A 17,427-nucleotide genomic window follows, 5' to 3' on the forward strand; every position below is an offset into this window, starting at 1 on the left:
GGTTCATATTGCATATAAAAGGAACCAGCGAAAATAGACGCAAGACAAGAACAAAGAAGGCACACACCACAACGCTGGAACAGACCCAGCGTTGTGGTGTGTGCCTTCTTTGTTGTTGTCTTGCGTCTATTTTCGCTGGTTGCCTTTATATGCTGTTGATGAGGAATTGTTGGAGTACAGCTCGTTTGGGGCTAAATCCTCGGCAACGCAGAAAAGTCCGCAGAAACAGGCAAAAAGAGACTTGCCGATGCGTCCGGCGGCGTTATCCGAGCTTCAAAGACGAAATCCAGCCGAGACCGGTGTTGACCGTCGCTGAGTTCAGCGGTGGGCATGGGTGAAGCGAGCAGCTTTCGCGCGAACGTCCGATCCACGCCACGTCCAGCCGGAAAAACCCGTCGCAGGGAGGAGCCACTAAAGCCAGAAGCATCCTCGCCGGGCACTACAGGTGCGTTAAGCCAGTTCTAGTGTCCGGTCCGCAAGAAACATGAGCGGTACAAGCTGAGAATGAGATTTATACAAAAAATTTGAGGGACACATTTTGAGCGCCGCCGCGGTGGCTGAGTGCCAATGGCACTAGGCTGGTGGCCCGAAAGGTGCGAGTGAGGTCCCGGCCACGGGGGTTGAATTTAGATGGAGGCGGAGTTCTAGAGGCCCGAGTACTGTGCGACGGTGTTCCACGTTAAAGAACCCCAGGTGGTCGATTTTTTCTGGAGCCCTTCACTACGGCGTCTGTCGTCTCCTCAGTCGCTTTGCGAACTTACACCCCGATAAACCGAACCAAACTTACTCTGAGCGGAGAGTATCACGTGATAGCTTTAAAGGGTGCGTACGGGTGCCTTTCACGGAAATTTACACGCGTGGTACCACCACATACTGTGCAATAACATATCATGGTCCATATTAACTGGGGCCTGTAATTAGTGACCCTAATAACTAAGTGTTCCTGTAGTGCAATTCGCCTACTTATCGGTATAAGGTGCTCGAGCAAGGTCTCCATTTATCGCATTGCACGAAGGCTCGCCAGTGGTGCAGGCGTAGCGTGCCCGGATCCAGATCCTCTGGACGGTGGCTCGATTCCGCTTAGCCACTTTCTTTTCTTACATCACGTTACATCGCAACGCTCCCGACGAACCATAATTTCCTAGTCATACCTCCGGAGGTGCTTCTGCCGAACGATTCCTTTCATCATCATCATCATCACTTATTGACCCTTAAAGACTCTTGGGTGGTGGGGCATTACATAAGGGGGAGGGGGGAGGCGTACATCACAATAATACAAAAGATCACAATGAGTGCCATGTACACATCCTGGCAGGATATAAAGACAAAATGTGCATAAACCTATCACAGAGAGTGGCCAAACATATATAAAACAGTAGTAAAACACAAAGAGATGAATAATCAACATCAGGTTTTCAAGTGTGACAGCAGCAACTGGTGGAACTTACATGGACCGCGTACGATGACAACGCACTCCTGCACGAAGGTCATTTATGAAAATAAAAATAGGAGTGCACCGAGCACCGAGCCCTGTGGGACAGCGGACAAAACCTCAGTTGCAGACGACTGATCATTATCGTTAATGGTGTACTGACAGCGAACAGTTAGGAGACAACGAAACCGTGTTAAAACCAGAGGATCGAGGCATAAGCATGAAAGTTTGGCTAGAAGACGCTGATGGGGTACACGATCAAAAACTTTTGAAAAGTCTAGGTACAGCCTTTGTCAAAAGTTTGGAGCCCAGGGGGTTTGCTTCTGGGCCACACTGTGTAGTTCGTAATGCATCTCGAGCGCTCCAAATTTGCTGAAGGATAAGAATATGTCTGGTCCTGCCTCCTCCAATGGGTAGGATTACCACGAATGTCACAGGGGCCCCACTGCGAGGCTGAGAAGTAAACCCCCTGGGCTCTAAACTTTTGACAAAGACTGTACATGACATCAGTCTGAAATGGCGAATCTAAATTTAGGATGACATCGGTAGTGAAATGAAAAAGTTGGGTTTCTGATGAATAACCTGATCTGAAACCATGCCGATGGAGGGAAAAGAAGCAGTTGTGATCTAGATGAAAGGTCACGTGCGAATATATAACGTGATATGTTAGCTTGCAGGCAATGCATGTTAAATAAATCGGACGGTAGTTAGAAGGATCGGACCGGTTACCTGCTTTTAAAACCAGAACTACTCGACTCATCTCCTAGTCATCTGGAATTGAACCTGTAGCAATCGATTGCTCTAATGTTATTTGCAAATAATACTAAAGTAGAGCCTTTAATGTAAAGTCTTCTCAGTTATACGCCCGTCACTTCCAGATATATTGAGCGGACCATCCGCGCACCACTGTATGCAGCGGAAACCAATCTTTATCTCCTTGGAGTCAAGAGTTAGATTGCCTTCTGGCCATATCACGTTCACCTTTATGGGTGATATAACACAACGACCAAAGGAATATGATTTGGGATATTCTTGCCCTCTGGTTATGAATTTTTTCGAGGCTGACTGCGCTGCGTTTTCTCTCTTCGTCCCATCGGAAGAAAGAGCGGTTTATGCATTTGTGTTTGATGTAGAGGAAATGACCGAGCCACGAATAATAATTTCAGTAAGATGGCGAGTTGGGCTAGTTGGTCCATACAGACTGGTAATAACTCCGTAGAGACAAAGAACACAGCAAGTAGAGAGGACCGGCGCTAATAACTGCGGTTTAGTAGAAAGAATCGAGAAAAAAAAATCCTGTCTATTTCCTCTGACCCTTTTCTCTGCTTAGTTATTCAGAGTAAAATAACTTTTTTCAAAGGCAGTTTGAAAAGTATCTAGTGGTGCTTAGCCCCCAACTAGAACGTTCTGATAGTATCTAAAGGATCCATAGTTTACCAGGCTTAGCCTGCTGAATGTCATGTCTCGACAGGTGAGAGTTCGCAATTGCGCAAGAGAGTACAGATATGTTTATGGAACTTTACAGAAAAAAAAATAGGTCTCCAAACTTGCTTCGCATAGGTTACCCAACTGCAAAAAGACATACGTACTGTTTAAAGTTTCGTTCACATGCAACCGAGAAAAAAAGGAATGTTGCCAGTAGAGAAGTGATAGCGCACTTTTTTAATCATGTTGCTCGTAAGCACACATCGCTAACGGAACTTGTGCGATATGTCTCCTTAGATTTATCGCTTATTAGCAGCTCTTTGGTTCTAGCATTTCTTTTTAACTTTATTCGCGTTCCAATTATTTCACAGTTTACAGATAGGTCAGCTTCGGAAATGCTAGGAACGATAATGCTAGCGTCGGCGCAAATTGGTATTCGAAGCTATATTACCTCCCGCTTTAAATTAAGCCGACATTTGATAGCCATCCTTGGTGGTGCCAATCTTCGTCGTTGCCGCGTCCTCTCAATGTATTGAAACATAACGAATCGCTGTATCACTTCTCACGCAGAACACGTGCTAGAATAACGAGTGGTGATTAACTCCTGTCGTATATTATGCTGTACGGGTGAAAACATTGCTCTAAGTTTCTAGCCCTGAAAATGCCTCCTTTCTAACGACACACCGTTAGAGGCCGCGTTACGCAGACAATCCGGTGTCGGCGTCGTGATCGCTAAATAGGTTGGCTCCGGCACCATATTTTATTTATTTATTGTGCAGGTACTGCCAGCCTTATGCAAGGTCTCGGGCAGGGGTGGGTGGCCGTGACCGTACAGAATATATGCACATGACAAGAAAGCGCGCCTCAAGATAACAGATGGTCAACAGCGACAAAATTCGCACGGTTCTTTGCACAGAGTTTCATTGTGACCGCGAAAAAGAAACAAATAAAATGTGTCGACGGCGTAAGAGGTGAACACGTGGCAGAAGAACAGGCTCAGAGCAGGTTACACTACATTTCGTTTTTTACTCAGGACTTCGTCTGTGAACGCACCAAGAATGGGGCATTCAACAGTTTGGGCATCCAGTGCATTCCAGATACGTGTCGTCCTAGGGAAAAAAGAGTTCTTGAACACGTTGGTTTTGCACGTGAAATCCTTAACCTTTCTGTTGTGGAATTATCGAGTCGTACGCGCATTTGCGGGTTGAATATATCGGTTTTTGTCTATTCGTGTTTTTTCGTTGTACAGTAAATAATAAAACTTTAATCTTTCACGATACCGGCGTGATTCCAGTGCTTCTACCCTCGAAGAACCATCCCAGGTTACTGGACCTTAGGGTGGTCCCATCCTACACACCGGATTGTGATCCAACTAACCACCCGGACACATGGCAGCGAAATTGACGGTTCCTTGCGAGAGGTTACTAGGGAAGAGCAACTTGGGTCGTACAAGACCCGCAAGTGGCAGCACCTGCCATCGCAGGGCAATGGCTCATCCCTTAACCGATGCACGAATGCTCAAGCAGTTTTATGGACTGCCAGAAACATATAAACATAAAGTTAAAAAATGACAAATTACGCATATAAAACCATTACCCCAATATAAGGGCATTAGGTCAGTAAGGCAGGGATGAAGTGTCCCTTTGAATTTTTTTATCCTTCCCTCCGTAGCACGTGTTTTAGAATGACGCGCTAGCGGCGAGCGTAACTGATCTGAGCGAAGGTATTGCTCCTTTCTGCCCTCACGTGTTTCAGCAACAATCCTACTTTCGTACGGAGAGAAAGGCTCGGTAAAAACAAAACTTTATTTGACAAACATCGTCATCATGTCTGCAAAAATAAAAGCTGTTGATGAATCCCACGGAGCTCTAATGCTCGGCTCGAGCAGAGGGAGCTCGTACTGTCAGGCCATGGCGAAGAGCAGTCGCTCTCGGCATTCCAGCACTGCTGCTGTACTTGTACATAGGGATGTTCGCGCCACCGGTGCCAGTCCCGTTTTAGCCGCGATGAGAAATTGTAGCCGCACTCATTGCAGGTGAACGCAGAGCCGCTGCAGTTGGAAGGAGAAAGAAACAAAGTTATCCTCATTGCAGAGCATCCTGAACAATTTGCATCACTTTCATTTTTGCATTTTATCTGTGCATTGCTTTGGTGCAAGCATCGGGAAGAACAGATGCCTGCCTCCGAAAAGGGGTTTGTTTATAAGACATTTCAAAGTAGTTGAATGAACAACGGGCATATGCGTCAGCTTCTTGCACAGGTTGCTTGAAATGATTATTTCACAATTTTAATTGTCAATAACCTAGCAAGACAGAGATCACGAGTTGATAAGATTCTCGGGGTGGAAGGCAGTTGCAAGCTCGGAGTTTTATTGCAGTAGCACCACTAGGCGCATTTTCCCATATTGGACGTATGTACTACGCGCCTGAAGTATGCTTTCCGGCAGGCGCCCTCCTGCCCACTGGGTTGTGGGCAACCTGCGGTGCGTATACTCCTGGTGAACCTTCACCGGGGCAAACCCCTTCAAGGAAAATTCCTTCGTGGTAAACGCCTATAAGTCAAAGGCCTTCTCAGTAAAGGAATTTAGGTCCAAGGCTTTTGTCGTAAAGTCATTTCTGTCAAATGCCTTTAGCACGTAAGCAGCTTATGTACTCAGCGTAAGTAGTGTCATTGCACGATATTCATCGCTTAGACATTCTAAGTGATCTGCTGATTTTTTCTGCGTGAAAGTGAAAGCTCATGGCATACGTTTGGCTGCTTCTCCTGCTTATTATATTGCAAATGGCTTTTCGAGCAGTTAACTGAACAGGGCTTGAAAGTATGCCGCAGCACTCTCAGACGACGCAAATAAGTGCATGTCGGTCGCTATTCTGTACAACAAGTCAATTCTTTGGATTGTGCTGAATAGCATATTTGGTCACGATTAATTTTCCAACTTAGCAAGCAATGAAGTTTTAGAAAGCTCCGCAAAACATTCATTTGAAGATTAACATCTTTTACCAATTAAATTTTTTTCTCCCACTCATATGCCCGCGAAATACAAGGAAATACCACATGATATTACCGCTTGCGCACCGCTATTGCAGTGCTCTCAAAAGTTCGGCGTGGGAACGAGTTGATAATTCATCCCGGTCCGGTGCCGCTTAAAAGGCGGCAGAACAGCAACGCAGGAGCTGGCTGTGCGATGTTCACCTGCGGTATGATTTGTTTGCGGCGCATCATGATAGCGATACGCAGGCGCAGCATGTACCGCTTGCGCTGGGGTAAATCGCACAGCCGGCGACAGCGTTGCAGACCTGGCATCTTTCCAGCGGCAGCACATACGGCCATATGAGCAGTTCGGTTGTAGGCGGAACGTTTGAGAGCACTGCAATCGCGGCGAGCAAGCGGTATGCAGCAAGAGAAAAAAAAGCTAGTCTGTACTAGACTGAAAGTTCGAAACTGCTCAGTCCGATGTTTTCCGGACCGTTCTGCAACTTTCTGATAAGAATTTGTCGCCGACCTTCATTACTTGCGAAGTTGCTGAATTATTCTTCATTAACTGTGCAATTAAACAGTATAGAAAAGTAGTGAGGCTTGTTCCATACACCAACCATCAGCATGCATTTTATCTCGTCGTGTTACAGAGTCGCGGCATCTTTTTAAACCGGGGCTTAAGTTAGCTGGGACACCATATAAAACACCAGGTCCTGACTTTAGCTCGGCGATTCGCGACGACGGATGACAACCTTAAAAGTCTAAGAACATTTTTTTGCGCTATTCTTGCCTCAAAAATTTTGGCGATAAATTCCAGTGGCAGCAACTTTAGCTTAATTCGCTTGCACGTGCTATTCCGATATTGACTTTGTTCGAAGAGTTCATTCTGAAGCTTTGAATAAGATAAAAGATTTATCGAGAAAGGGACGAAATCTCGCGCTTGCGGTCAACGAGTACTAATCGGGGAGCTGTAAAGGTTTTACCGGTAATGCCATTTCTGAATTTTCTACAGCTACAGGCAAACTGTCAGAGCCTAAAAAAATGCCTTAGGCCACTCAGTGATGGAAATTGAATTTGTTTTAGGGTAACTGCCGAAAGCCCATGTTCCAGCAGCGAATGGGCAATTAAAGGAGAATTCCAGGTTTCCGCCCGTACAAAACAAGCGCACTTCGTAGAAACTTTATAACATTAGAAAGACCATCTAATACAGACCGCAATGTTATACGATTAGGAATTTCATCCCGCGGCTCCGAAGAACTGCGATTATGTTCAATAGTCTTTGTCTGGAATATTTTCCACTTCGTAAAGAATTCCCAGAATAGGGTCTAAAAGGCCAAGGTGTACCTGCCTGCTTCTGCCAGAGCACCCGCATAATTTCCACGACGAGAACCCGTCGCAGAATGTCTGGGCCCTTTTAACCGCAGCTCGGGCTCCGGTTACGCCAAGCGCTCGCAGTCGCGCTCCAGGTCATCAATGACGTTGAAGACCTCGTCGATGTTCGCATCTACACTGTCGATCTGTCGAGGACCGTAACCCAGCACTGCACGCAGAGTGGCTAGCACTCGCTGTTGATTGTTGAATCCCGTGTAGTGGACTGCCAAGAAACGCCACCCCGGCCGCAGGAGAATGTAAACGGCGCTCTGGTCATGGGAAAGGTGATCCTGCTGTTCGGTCAGCATGCAGGTGTTGAGTGCTCTTCTGTACGTTGTGCATCCGAGCGTTGGTTGTCGGTCACCAGGCCGAAGGGCAGCTGCCATAAGTTCTATCAACTCGACACACTCCTCCCAGTCCAGCGAAACAATGAGGGAGTAGATTCGCCATCCCTCCAGGCGCTGCAGCGGCAACAGCCAGCAGCGCAGCCAGGCTATGCGGCAGAGGCAGCCTTCGGCATTCTCAGCCTGTTGCACAGCAGGAGAGATGGCACTGCGGATGTCGCGAAGTGTCAGTTGCTGTGGCCGCGGCAGCCACTACATATTCGCTTCGTCCAGGCTTAGCAGCAGTATGGATGGATAGTGCGAAGGATACAATCAAGACTGAGTGTCTGTGCAGCCACTGCCGTAGATGCCATGGAGAAGCACAGCTGCTCTGCTGATGCAAGGATTCTCAGCCGCGTTTCGTCGATGTGTCGAAATATGCACACCTGCGTAGATCAGCTCCCAAAAGCGTGTCGCTCACTGCCACGGTTGTTTTCGTTTCAGCCTGCTGGCCCGGAGGTTTGAAGCTTTCTATGCGAGGAGGGCTTTCAAGTGCTGCGGCCGAAACGCCTTCTGCCAGGTGTACGGCGTTTAGAAACGGTATAATTTTAATACACGCTTAAAACCATTCTCAGGGGTCGCTGTCCTAACAAAATTACACAAGCGTCTCTTATCCTTGTTTGATAAGGCTCAGTAATCTTCTTTAAAAAACGAACGTGCTTATCGCAAATGGAGCACAAGTGAATACGCAGAGTTTCGCTAATCAATCCTGATGTCGATGATTGATGTATTCCTGCCTAGAACGTCTCAGTGTAAAGCAGGGTTCCGCGAACTAGTTCCTGGTGCGTTGTCTTGATAACTTTTCGTGTTTTCTTGAAGTTACGCTGCTGTTACGTTGCGGGCCCGGAAACTCTTTGTACCGTGAACGTCACGGCCTACCGTGGGCGCCGCAGGAAGCCGGCCTCGTCGCGGACGCGGGGCTCACGTTCGGCGTTCGAAAACGCGACCGTCAGCGCCCAAGGACGCTTCCTTCCGAGAATGCGCAGTTTGGTCGCGTAGACAGGGCGTTCGAGGGAGCGGAAGTCAACGCAGGGAGTCCCTCCAGCAGCGGAAGAGAGCAGCTGCTCGGCCAGCCAGTCTGTACCTTCCAAGGGCTTGGGGCCCTCTTTTCGTTTGTGTCAAATTCTCTAAATAAAGACCCAATTCCTAAGCTTCACTGAGTCCACAGACCGTACCTTGCAACACTGTCTAGGAGTTACTCTAGTTATTCGCCTTGTATAAAAGTTGTCGAGGTGTGTTGCCTTACCTTCTTCGCCAGCGCGACACATAACAGGGACAGGCCTCGTTTTCAGGCCGTGTACTACGTATGCGCGAGCTTCATCACTAGAACCAGTGGCGGTGGAGTCAACCTCAGGCTACAGATGTGGTCACGCAGCTCTCCTTAATGCAGGAAGTGATGGTTCTGTAAAGAATGTTTAAGGTTTAAAGGGACGGAGGTCGAGTTATTTGCTTTGTAATTGTTCTTCTGGACGAGTTGCTCGTAGCAAATTTTGAATATATATTGTGGCGGCAACAGCAGCACGCTTTTTATGCTTATCCCAAGGCGGTTTATTACTGCCTAAAGGTAGGCGTTCGTGACAGAGCTTGCCGCAAGCATTGCTTTGACCACCGAAGCTGCGATTATCACGACTGCACTGAGAATGGGCAAAAAAGTCGAGCGCACACTGTTGTGTGTGCAGCAATCATATCGGGGACCAAGACTTTTTCCATGCGCTTGGCACTGAAGTGCGTGATAAGCATCACCCTATGTCTTCTTGGCTGCCGCCCTTCCTTACTGGGTCCACTAGCAGAGTAGCCCTAAGCATAAATGTGTTGGTTTGCTTTTTGAGGAAAGGAAATGTCGCAGTATCTGTCTCACATATCTCGGCCGACAAATGAACCGCGCCGTAAGGGAATTTCTTTCACTGCTACCTTCCTCCTTTCGCTTTAGGCGCGGTCCAGGTGTCCGCAGAGATATGTGAGACAGATACTGAGCCATTTCCTTTCCGCAAAAATTAAAGTGGTATTTTGTTGGCCTAAAATGCGGTAAGGCATGCGCCTTTAGCGCAGTGTTGCTGCTTGTGTCACGGAGGTGTGGTTAATGGCTCATACTGTCGTGACCAAGACGTGTTAGCAAATTTGTCCGCGTTTCGGATTGGTCTAAATAGTCGTGACGTGACTGCGCGCGAATTTTGACGGGTGTCCACCGAAATATGTAAGAGAGTCACTAATCCTTTCCTCAAATACAATTTCCGACTGGTGTCCACCGAGATATGTGAGACAGTTACTGCGTAATTTATTTTCCTCAAATACCGTTCTCATTTTCTACAATACGGTCCCTCTTTCTCTTTCTTGTTTCACTACACTTCCTCCCTTCCTGTACTGTGCGATTCACGAGTCCACCGAGATGACAGAGAATTACAGCGCTATTTCCTTCTCTCAAAAAGCGTTGCATTCAAAGGGAAGGCATCGCGCCGAACGGGTGGTGGCGTTCCGGGGACTCCCTGGCAGCGCTACGGAACGCTACGCGTTCCACTCATATAGGGAAAGATTAAGCGTCATTAATTGGCAGTTAATTAATGCACCAACAGAATGGGAAGTGAGCAATCGCGTAGCAGAATTCAGCACTCAGGCTTTCGCCTTTCTCCACTTCGGCCGCTGAAGTGGCAGACAAATATTTCTTATAACGTTGATCTAAACACGCAAGTCCACTCAAACATTATATGAACAACAAGGAACCACGGATGACATTTCACTCATCAAATTACAGTGCTGAATATGCCAGCGGTGTAGCCGTAAGGCACCTTTTTTTTACAAGGTGCATTTAGCGATGCAACACCCGAGCCAGTAAAAAATGTGGCCGGGTGTACCAGGCTTCAGGCAGGGTATTTTGAAGCACTTCTTGTATAGCGGTTATAACAATAAATGCCGCAATGTTCTCCTTTTTGAATCCGTGTGTAAGGTGCACTTAATCTCTGTTTTATAGAGGTAGCCTATTCAAAAGCTCCTTGGGAGTCAATGCAGATATGTGGCACAAATGTTCGAAGTCTTCTGTTACAAATAATGTAAAAGGATTGCCATACAGAAATCAGTATTGGCTGTAACAGTATTGCCATACTGAAATCAGTATCAGTACTGGATTCAGAGCAGAGTGCTATAGGGATTATGGGTCCTTGTAACAATGTTTTATGAAGACACTTATAATCTGTCGTGTATTTACTGGAATGGTTGAGCCGGCGTGATAGCTTAGTGGCTATCATGTTCGTCTGGCGACCTGAAAGATGCAGGTTCGATTCCGGCCTAGCCGGTCGCACTTTAATAGAGGCAAAATGCTAACGGCCTGTGTACTCTGCACATGTGGCCGAAATTATTCCGCAGCCTTTCATGAACTTCAGCGTCTCGTAGCCTGTGTCGCCTTGGGTCTTTGAACCCCATAAAACCAAGCCAAAAAATCAAGATTGCCTTTCTAGAATGGCATAGCCAGGATATGGCTTGCATTGTAAAGCACATGTGTAGAGACGGAATGTATTTTTTTTTTCAGTTCCTCTTATATTATTTTTTCCTTTGCGCCGTACAAGTGAACATGACCGCATGATTGACTGCAGACAGCAGGCCGCAAGACTGCTTCTGAGGAAACTAGCCGGACTGTTACTTTCAATATGTGTTACTGTGGTGCGTCTTATGGTGCATGTATTGCATATTCCCGGCCTGGATAGCTTGGAAATAAACTCTATTCGTAAGTATTTTGACTATGTCATTTGTGAACTCTGTCTGGCGACCTTTTTCAACGGTTTGTAGGCGGTCAGTATGTAGCCAGTCTATAGATAATGGTCTAATAATAGTTTAGTAGACAGAGGTCTATAGACTGTCTATAGACAAAGGTCTATAGCACTGCCAGGCCACACACCTATGCAATGTCTATAGACAGTGTATAGACATATGTCTACTGGACCAGTAGACTTATGTCTGTAGACTGTCTATAGACAGTAATCTACAGGAAGTCTATGGTCATATGTCTATAGGTCGTCTATAGTCCGTCTATAGACAACTCTATAGACAATGTATGGCCATAAGTCTATAGATCGTCTATAGACTGTCTATAGACCTGTGTTTAGAGAATTCCTATAGACCTATAGAATTTGTCACGAAGTCTCAGTTCCTGCAGCTGCGGCAGCAACGACATAATCGCTTCGTCCAGGCGTAGCAGCAGGTATGGATGGATAGTGCAAAGGATGGAATCAAGACTGAGTGTCTGTTTAGCCACTGCCGTACATGCCATGGAGAAGCACAGCTGCTCTTCTGATGCGAGGATTCTGAGTCGCGTTTCGTACATGTGTCGAAATATGCACACCTGCGTAGATCAGCTCCCAAAAGTGAGCCGCTCACTGCCACCGTTGTTTTCTTTTCAGCCTGCTGGCCCGGAGGCTTGATGCTTTCTATGCAAGGAGGGCTTTCAAGTGCTGCTGCCGAAATGCCTTCTTCCAGGTTTATGGCATTTGGAAACGGTTTGATTTAAATACACGCTCAAAACCATTGGCAGGGGGCGCTGTCCTATCAAAATGACACAAGCGTCTGTTATCCTTCTTGTTTTATATGGCTCAGTAGTTATCTTTTTAAAAAAGGAACGTGCTTCTCCAAAGTGGAGCACTAGTGAATACGCAGAGTTTCGCTAATCAATGCTGATGACAATTACTGATGTATTCCTGCCTAGAACGTCAGAGCGTAAAGCAGGGTTCCGGTAACCAGTTCTTTGTGCGTTGTCTTGATAATTTTTTGTGATTTCTTGCACTTACGCTGTTGTTGCGTTGCGGGCCCGGAAACTGTTGGCGCCGTGAGCGTTCGGGCCTACCGTCGGCGCCGCAGGGAGCCGGCCTCGTCGCGGACGCGGGACCAATTTTCGGCGTTCGAAAGCGCGACCGTCAGCGCCCAAGGACGTTTTCTTCCGAGAATGCGCAGGTTGGTGGCGTGGACAGGGCGCTCGAGGGAGCGGAAGTCAACGCAGGGAGTCCCTCCAGCAGCGGAAGAGAGCAGCTGCTCTGGCAGCCAGTCTGTACCTTCCAAGGTCTTGGGGCCCTCTTTTCTTTTGTGTCAAATTCTCTGAATAAAGACCCAATTCCTAAGCTCACCGAGTCCACAGCCCGTACCTAGCAGCACTGTCTAGGAGTTACACTTATTCGCCTTGTATAAAAGTTGTCGAGGTGTCTTGCCTTACCTTCTAGGCCAGCGCGACACATAACAGGGACAGGCCTCGTTTTCAGGCCGTGTACTACGTATGCGCGAGCTTCATCACTAGAGCCAGTAGCGGTTCAACCTCAGGCTACAGACGTGGTCACGCAGCTCTCCTTAATGCAGGAACTGATGGTTCTGTAAAGAATATTGACGGCTTAAAATGACGAAAGTCGAGTTATTTGCCTTGTAATCGTTTTTCTGGACGAGTTGCTCGTAGCTTATTTTGAATATATATTGTGGCGGCAAAAGCAGCACGCTTTTTGTGCTTATCCCAAGGAGGATAAGTGCCTAAAGGTAGTGCCTAAAGGTAGGCGTTGGTGACAGAGCTTGCCACAAGCATTGCTTTGACCACAGAAGCTGCGATACTCATGACTACACTGAGAATGGGCAAAAAAGGCGAGCGAACACTGTTGTATGTGCAGCAATCATATCGGGTACCAAGATTGTTTTCATGCACTTGACACTGAAGTGCGTGATGAGCGTCACCCTATGTCTTCTTGGCTGCCGGCCTTCCTTACTAGGCCCACTACCAGAGTAGCCCTAAGCATAAATGGGTTGGTTTGCTTTTTGAGGAAAGAAAATGGCGCAGTATCTGTCTCACATATCTGGGCGGACAAATGAACCGCGCTGTAAGGGAATTTTTTTCACTCCCACCTTCCACGCTTCCCTTATGGTGCGGTTCAGGTGTCCGCAGAGATATGTGAGACAGATACTGCGCCATTTCCTTTCCTCAAATATTCAAGGGGGCACTTTCTTAGCCTAAAATGCGGTCAGGCAAAAGCCTTAACGCAGTGTTGCTGTTTGTGTCACTGATGTGTTGTTCAGATTTTAAGGTTAAAGCCTTTAATGGCTCATACTGTCGTGACCAAGACGTGTTAGCAAATTTGTCCGCGTTTCAGATTGGTCTAAATGGTTGTGACATGAGTGCGCGCGAATTTTGACGGGTGTCCACCGAAATATGTAAGAGAGTTACTGCTCCTTTCCTCAAATACAATTTTCGACTGGTATCCACCGAGATATTTGAGACAGTTACTGCGTAGTCTCCTTTCCTCAAATACAATTTTCATTTTCTTCATTACGGCCCCTCGTTCTCTTTCTGCTTTCACTCCACTTCCTCCCTTCCTGTACTGTGCAGTTCAGGTGTCCACCGAGATGACAGTTCCTTACCTCAAAAAGCGTTGCGTTCAAAGGGCAACGCATCGCGCCGAACGGGTGGTGGCGTTTCGGGGACTGCTCTCTTTCAACTCTCTTCTATCTTTTCATTTCATTTATTTCATTTCATTTATTTTTCCCTTAAAGGCCCGAGGGCATTACATAAGGGGGGAGCAAACTCAAGATTTGTACCAACATGACAAGAACACTACAAAGAAAGAGAAAAAAAAAATAACAGTGAAAAGGAATAGAAATGTACAGCAGGTAAGGGGTGTCTAAAAGGTTATACAATATGTAACAAGTAAAAAAAATTAACACATGAGTAAACAAAGGCTAAGGAATGAAAAAAAGCAAGGACATTTGTCTGTATCAAGCACAACATATAACTGAAAAGATTGCTCTCACGAAAAATGGTCCTTTAGCATTTCACGGAATGATTTGCGAATAGTGCATGATACAATGGTGTTTGGCATGCATTCCATAGAGCTATTGCGTGCGGGAAAAAAGAAGAACTGAGTGCTGAGAACTGAGTGACAGTTGATGCGAGCGATGCTATGATTATGGTTCAAGCGGCTAGACGTCCTATGGGGGGGTTCTAGTTTTGCGTGGCGTGAGCGCGGATGATAATAGAAATGATGCAGAAGACAGAGGCGAGATATGATGCGACGTGACACGAGCGATGGAATGGAGACGGACTGTTTCAGTGCAGTGATGCTGGTTTTTCTTGAATAGGAAGATGATCTGCACGTGGCAGCGGTGGTGGCTCGGCTTGAGCCAGTTGGAAGGCCCTTGCACTTTCCTTTTCATCCTTCTCTCAGTCGCAACCAACCAACCAACCTGGCAGCGCTACAACACGCTACGCGTTCCACTCCTATAGGCAAAGATTAAGCGTCGTTAATTGGCAGTTAATGCACCAACAGAATGTGAAGTGAACAATCGCATAGCAGAATTCAGCAGTAAGGCTTTCGCCTTTCACCGCTTCAGCCGCTAAAGTGGCTGACAAATATTTCTTATAATTTTGATCTCAACACGCAAGTGCTCCCCTCAAACATTATATGAACAACAAGGAACCACGAATGACATTTCACTCGTAAAATTACAGTGCTTAATATGCCAGCAGTGTAGCCGTAAGACACATTTTTTTTACAAGGTGCATTTAGCGATGCAACACCCGAGCCAGTAAAAAATGTGGTCGGGTGTACCAGGCTTCACGCAGGGTATTTTGAAGCGCTTCTTCTATAGCGGTTATAAGAATAAATGCTGCAGCATTCTCCTTTTTGAATCCGTGTGTAAGGTGCACTTAATCTGTATTTTATGGAGGTAGCATTCTCAACAGCTCCTTGCGAGTCAGTGCAGATATGTGGCTCAATTGTTTGAAGTCTTCTGTTACAAATAATGTAAAAGGATTGTCATACAGAAATCAGTATCAGTACTGGATTCAGAGTAGAGTTCTCCAGGGATTATGGGTCTTTGTAACAATGTTTTATGAAGACCCTTGTAATCTGTCGTGTATTTACTGGAATGGTTGAGCCTCCGTGATAGCTCAGTGGCTATCATGTTCGTCTGTTCGCCCTTTCACTTCAGCGTCTCGTAGCCTGCGTCGCCTTGGGTCTTTGAACCTCATAAAACCAAACCAAAAATCAAGATTGCCTTTCTAGAATGACATAGCCAGGATATGCCTTGCATTGTAAAGCACATGAGTTGAGTTGGAATGGGATTTTTTTTTCAGTTCCTCTTATATTATTTTTTCCTTTGTGCCGTACAGGTGAACATGCCGGCATGATTGACTGCAGGCAGCAGGCCGCAAGACTGCTTCTGAGGAAACTAGCCGGACGGTTACTTTCAATATTTATGTTACTGTGGTGCGTCGTATGGTGCATTTATTGCATATTCCTGGCCTGGATAGCTTTGAAATGAACTCGATTCGTAAGTATACTGATTGTGTCATTTGTAAACTCTGTCTGGCGACCTTTTTCAACGGTTTGTAGGCTGTCTGTCCATAGCCAGTCTATAGATAATGGTCTATTAATAGTTTAGTAGACAGAGGTCTATAGACTGTCTATAGACAAAATTCTATAGCACTGCGAGGCCACACACCTATGGAATGTCTATAGACAGTGTATAGACATATGCCTACTGGACCAGTAGACTTTTGTCTGTAGACTGTCTATAGACAGCAATCTACAGGAAGTCTATGGCCAGAAGTCTATAGGTCGTCTATAGCCCGTCTATAGACAACTCTGAGAGACTTCCTATAGACCTATAGAATTTGAGTAGACAATAGGGGATATTCAAAATTCCGCACGTGCGCTTACCCGCATAACAATATTGCCCCAAACAAGATGGCTGACCATGCGTTTCCAGCTGAAGCAATGCAAGAAACACTGGTTTTTTGTTTGATTCTTCTAAAATACGTTTCTTACATTCTATCCACACCTTTAGCGCCTGTTCTGAAGCCCATGTAGTTCCTTTATAGCGAAGTCGGCCATCTTGTTTGGGGCAATATTGCTATGCGGGAAAGCACACTTGCGGAATTTTGAATATCCTCTATTGTCTATAGACTGTCTATAGACAAAAGTCTACTAAAAGTGTATGGCCATAAATCTATCGACTGTCTATAGACCAGTCTATATGATTTGTCTAAAGACAGTCTATAGACTTCATAGACTAAAGTCTATAGGCAGTCTAGGGACTGTCTAATGAAATTTTTATAAGGGTGTAGTGATTGCATGGCTCTCATAAATTAAATTAAAGGAATAAAAGAATAAGAATAAGTACAAAACTAAAAAAAGAACGAGAAGAAAAATACAAATAAAAAGAAAAGAAAAGAAACGTAATAAACAATAAAATTAGCAAATAAACCAATAGAAATGAAAAATAAAAGGGAAAAGAAGAATAAACAAAATAAAAAATTAAAAACAAAAGAAACCACAGAAATGAAAAATGATATGAAAAAAAAACAAGTAGTGCGCCAGGAAACGCTTTCGCCTTGCAGCACTTTAGAGAGCAAAGTGCACCTGAATTTTTACCGCGCCCATTTCCGTGTCCTCCTCCGCCTCTGTACAAGCAGTGTGTGGACGGCCGAACGCCTCCACCGTTATCGCGGTGCTCCCAGTGCATTGTGCGTGAACTGCGACAGGCATGACATCAAACGAAACACAACTGTAGCTTTTCGCTTGTATATCCAGGCTTAACCAGAGCTAAGCCACTGCCATTTTTTTTCATCATGCTACTCGTAAGCATCCAGCGCTAACGCACCTTGTCTAACTCTAAGCATGTCTGCTTAGATTTATCGCTTATTAGCAGCGCCTCGGGGCAAGCATGTGTTTTTAACTTTATTCACGTTCCAATTGTTCCGCCCTTTACAGGTTAGGTCAGTTGGCCAAATGTTTGGAACGATGATGCTAGCGGCGGTGCAGATACATTAACAGAGGTTTTAAGGGTCTGACAAGCCAGCCAGGCGCACAAAAGCTGTTAAAC

General features: G+C 46.0%; 1 protein-coding gene across 1 annotated transcript in view; it reads left to right on the forward strand.

Annotated features, from left to right (window-relative positions):
• LOC149324341 (uncharacterized) overlaps window positions 1-15,858 on the forward strand; it is a 34,176-nt gene extending 18,318 nt beyond the window's left edge. The window contains exons 2-3 of the mRNA XM_089565613.1: window positions 11,976-12,628; window positions 15,713-15,858. Coding sequence (XP_089421739.1) covers window positions 11,976-11,996 — 21 coding nt within the window. The 3' untranslated portion in view covers window positions 11,997-12,628; window positions 15,713-15,858. The remainder of the gene's footprint in view (window positions 1-11,975; window positions 12,629-15,712) is intronic.
• The last annotated feature ends 1,569 nt before the right edge of the window (window positions 15,859-17,427 follow it).

This window comes from Amblyomma mixtum, unplaced genomic scaffold, assembly GCF_055824585.1.
Source record: "Amblyomma mixtum isolate Tamu unplaced genomic scaffold, ASM5582458v1 scaffold_66, whole genome shotgun sequence".
NCBI lineage: Eukaryota > Metazoa > Arthropoda > Arachnida > Ixodida > Ixodidae > Amblyomma > Amblyomma mixtum.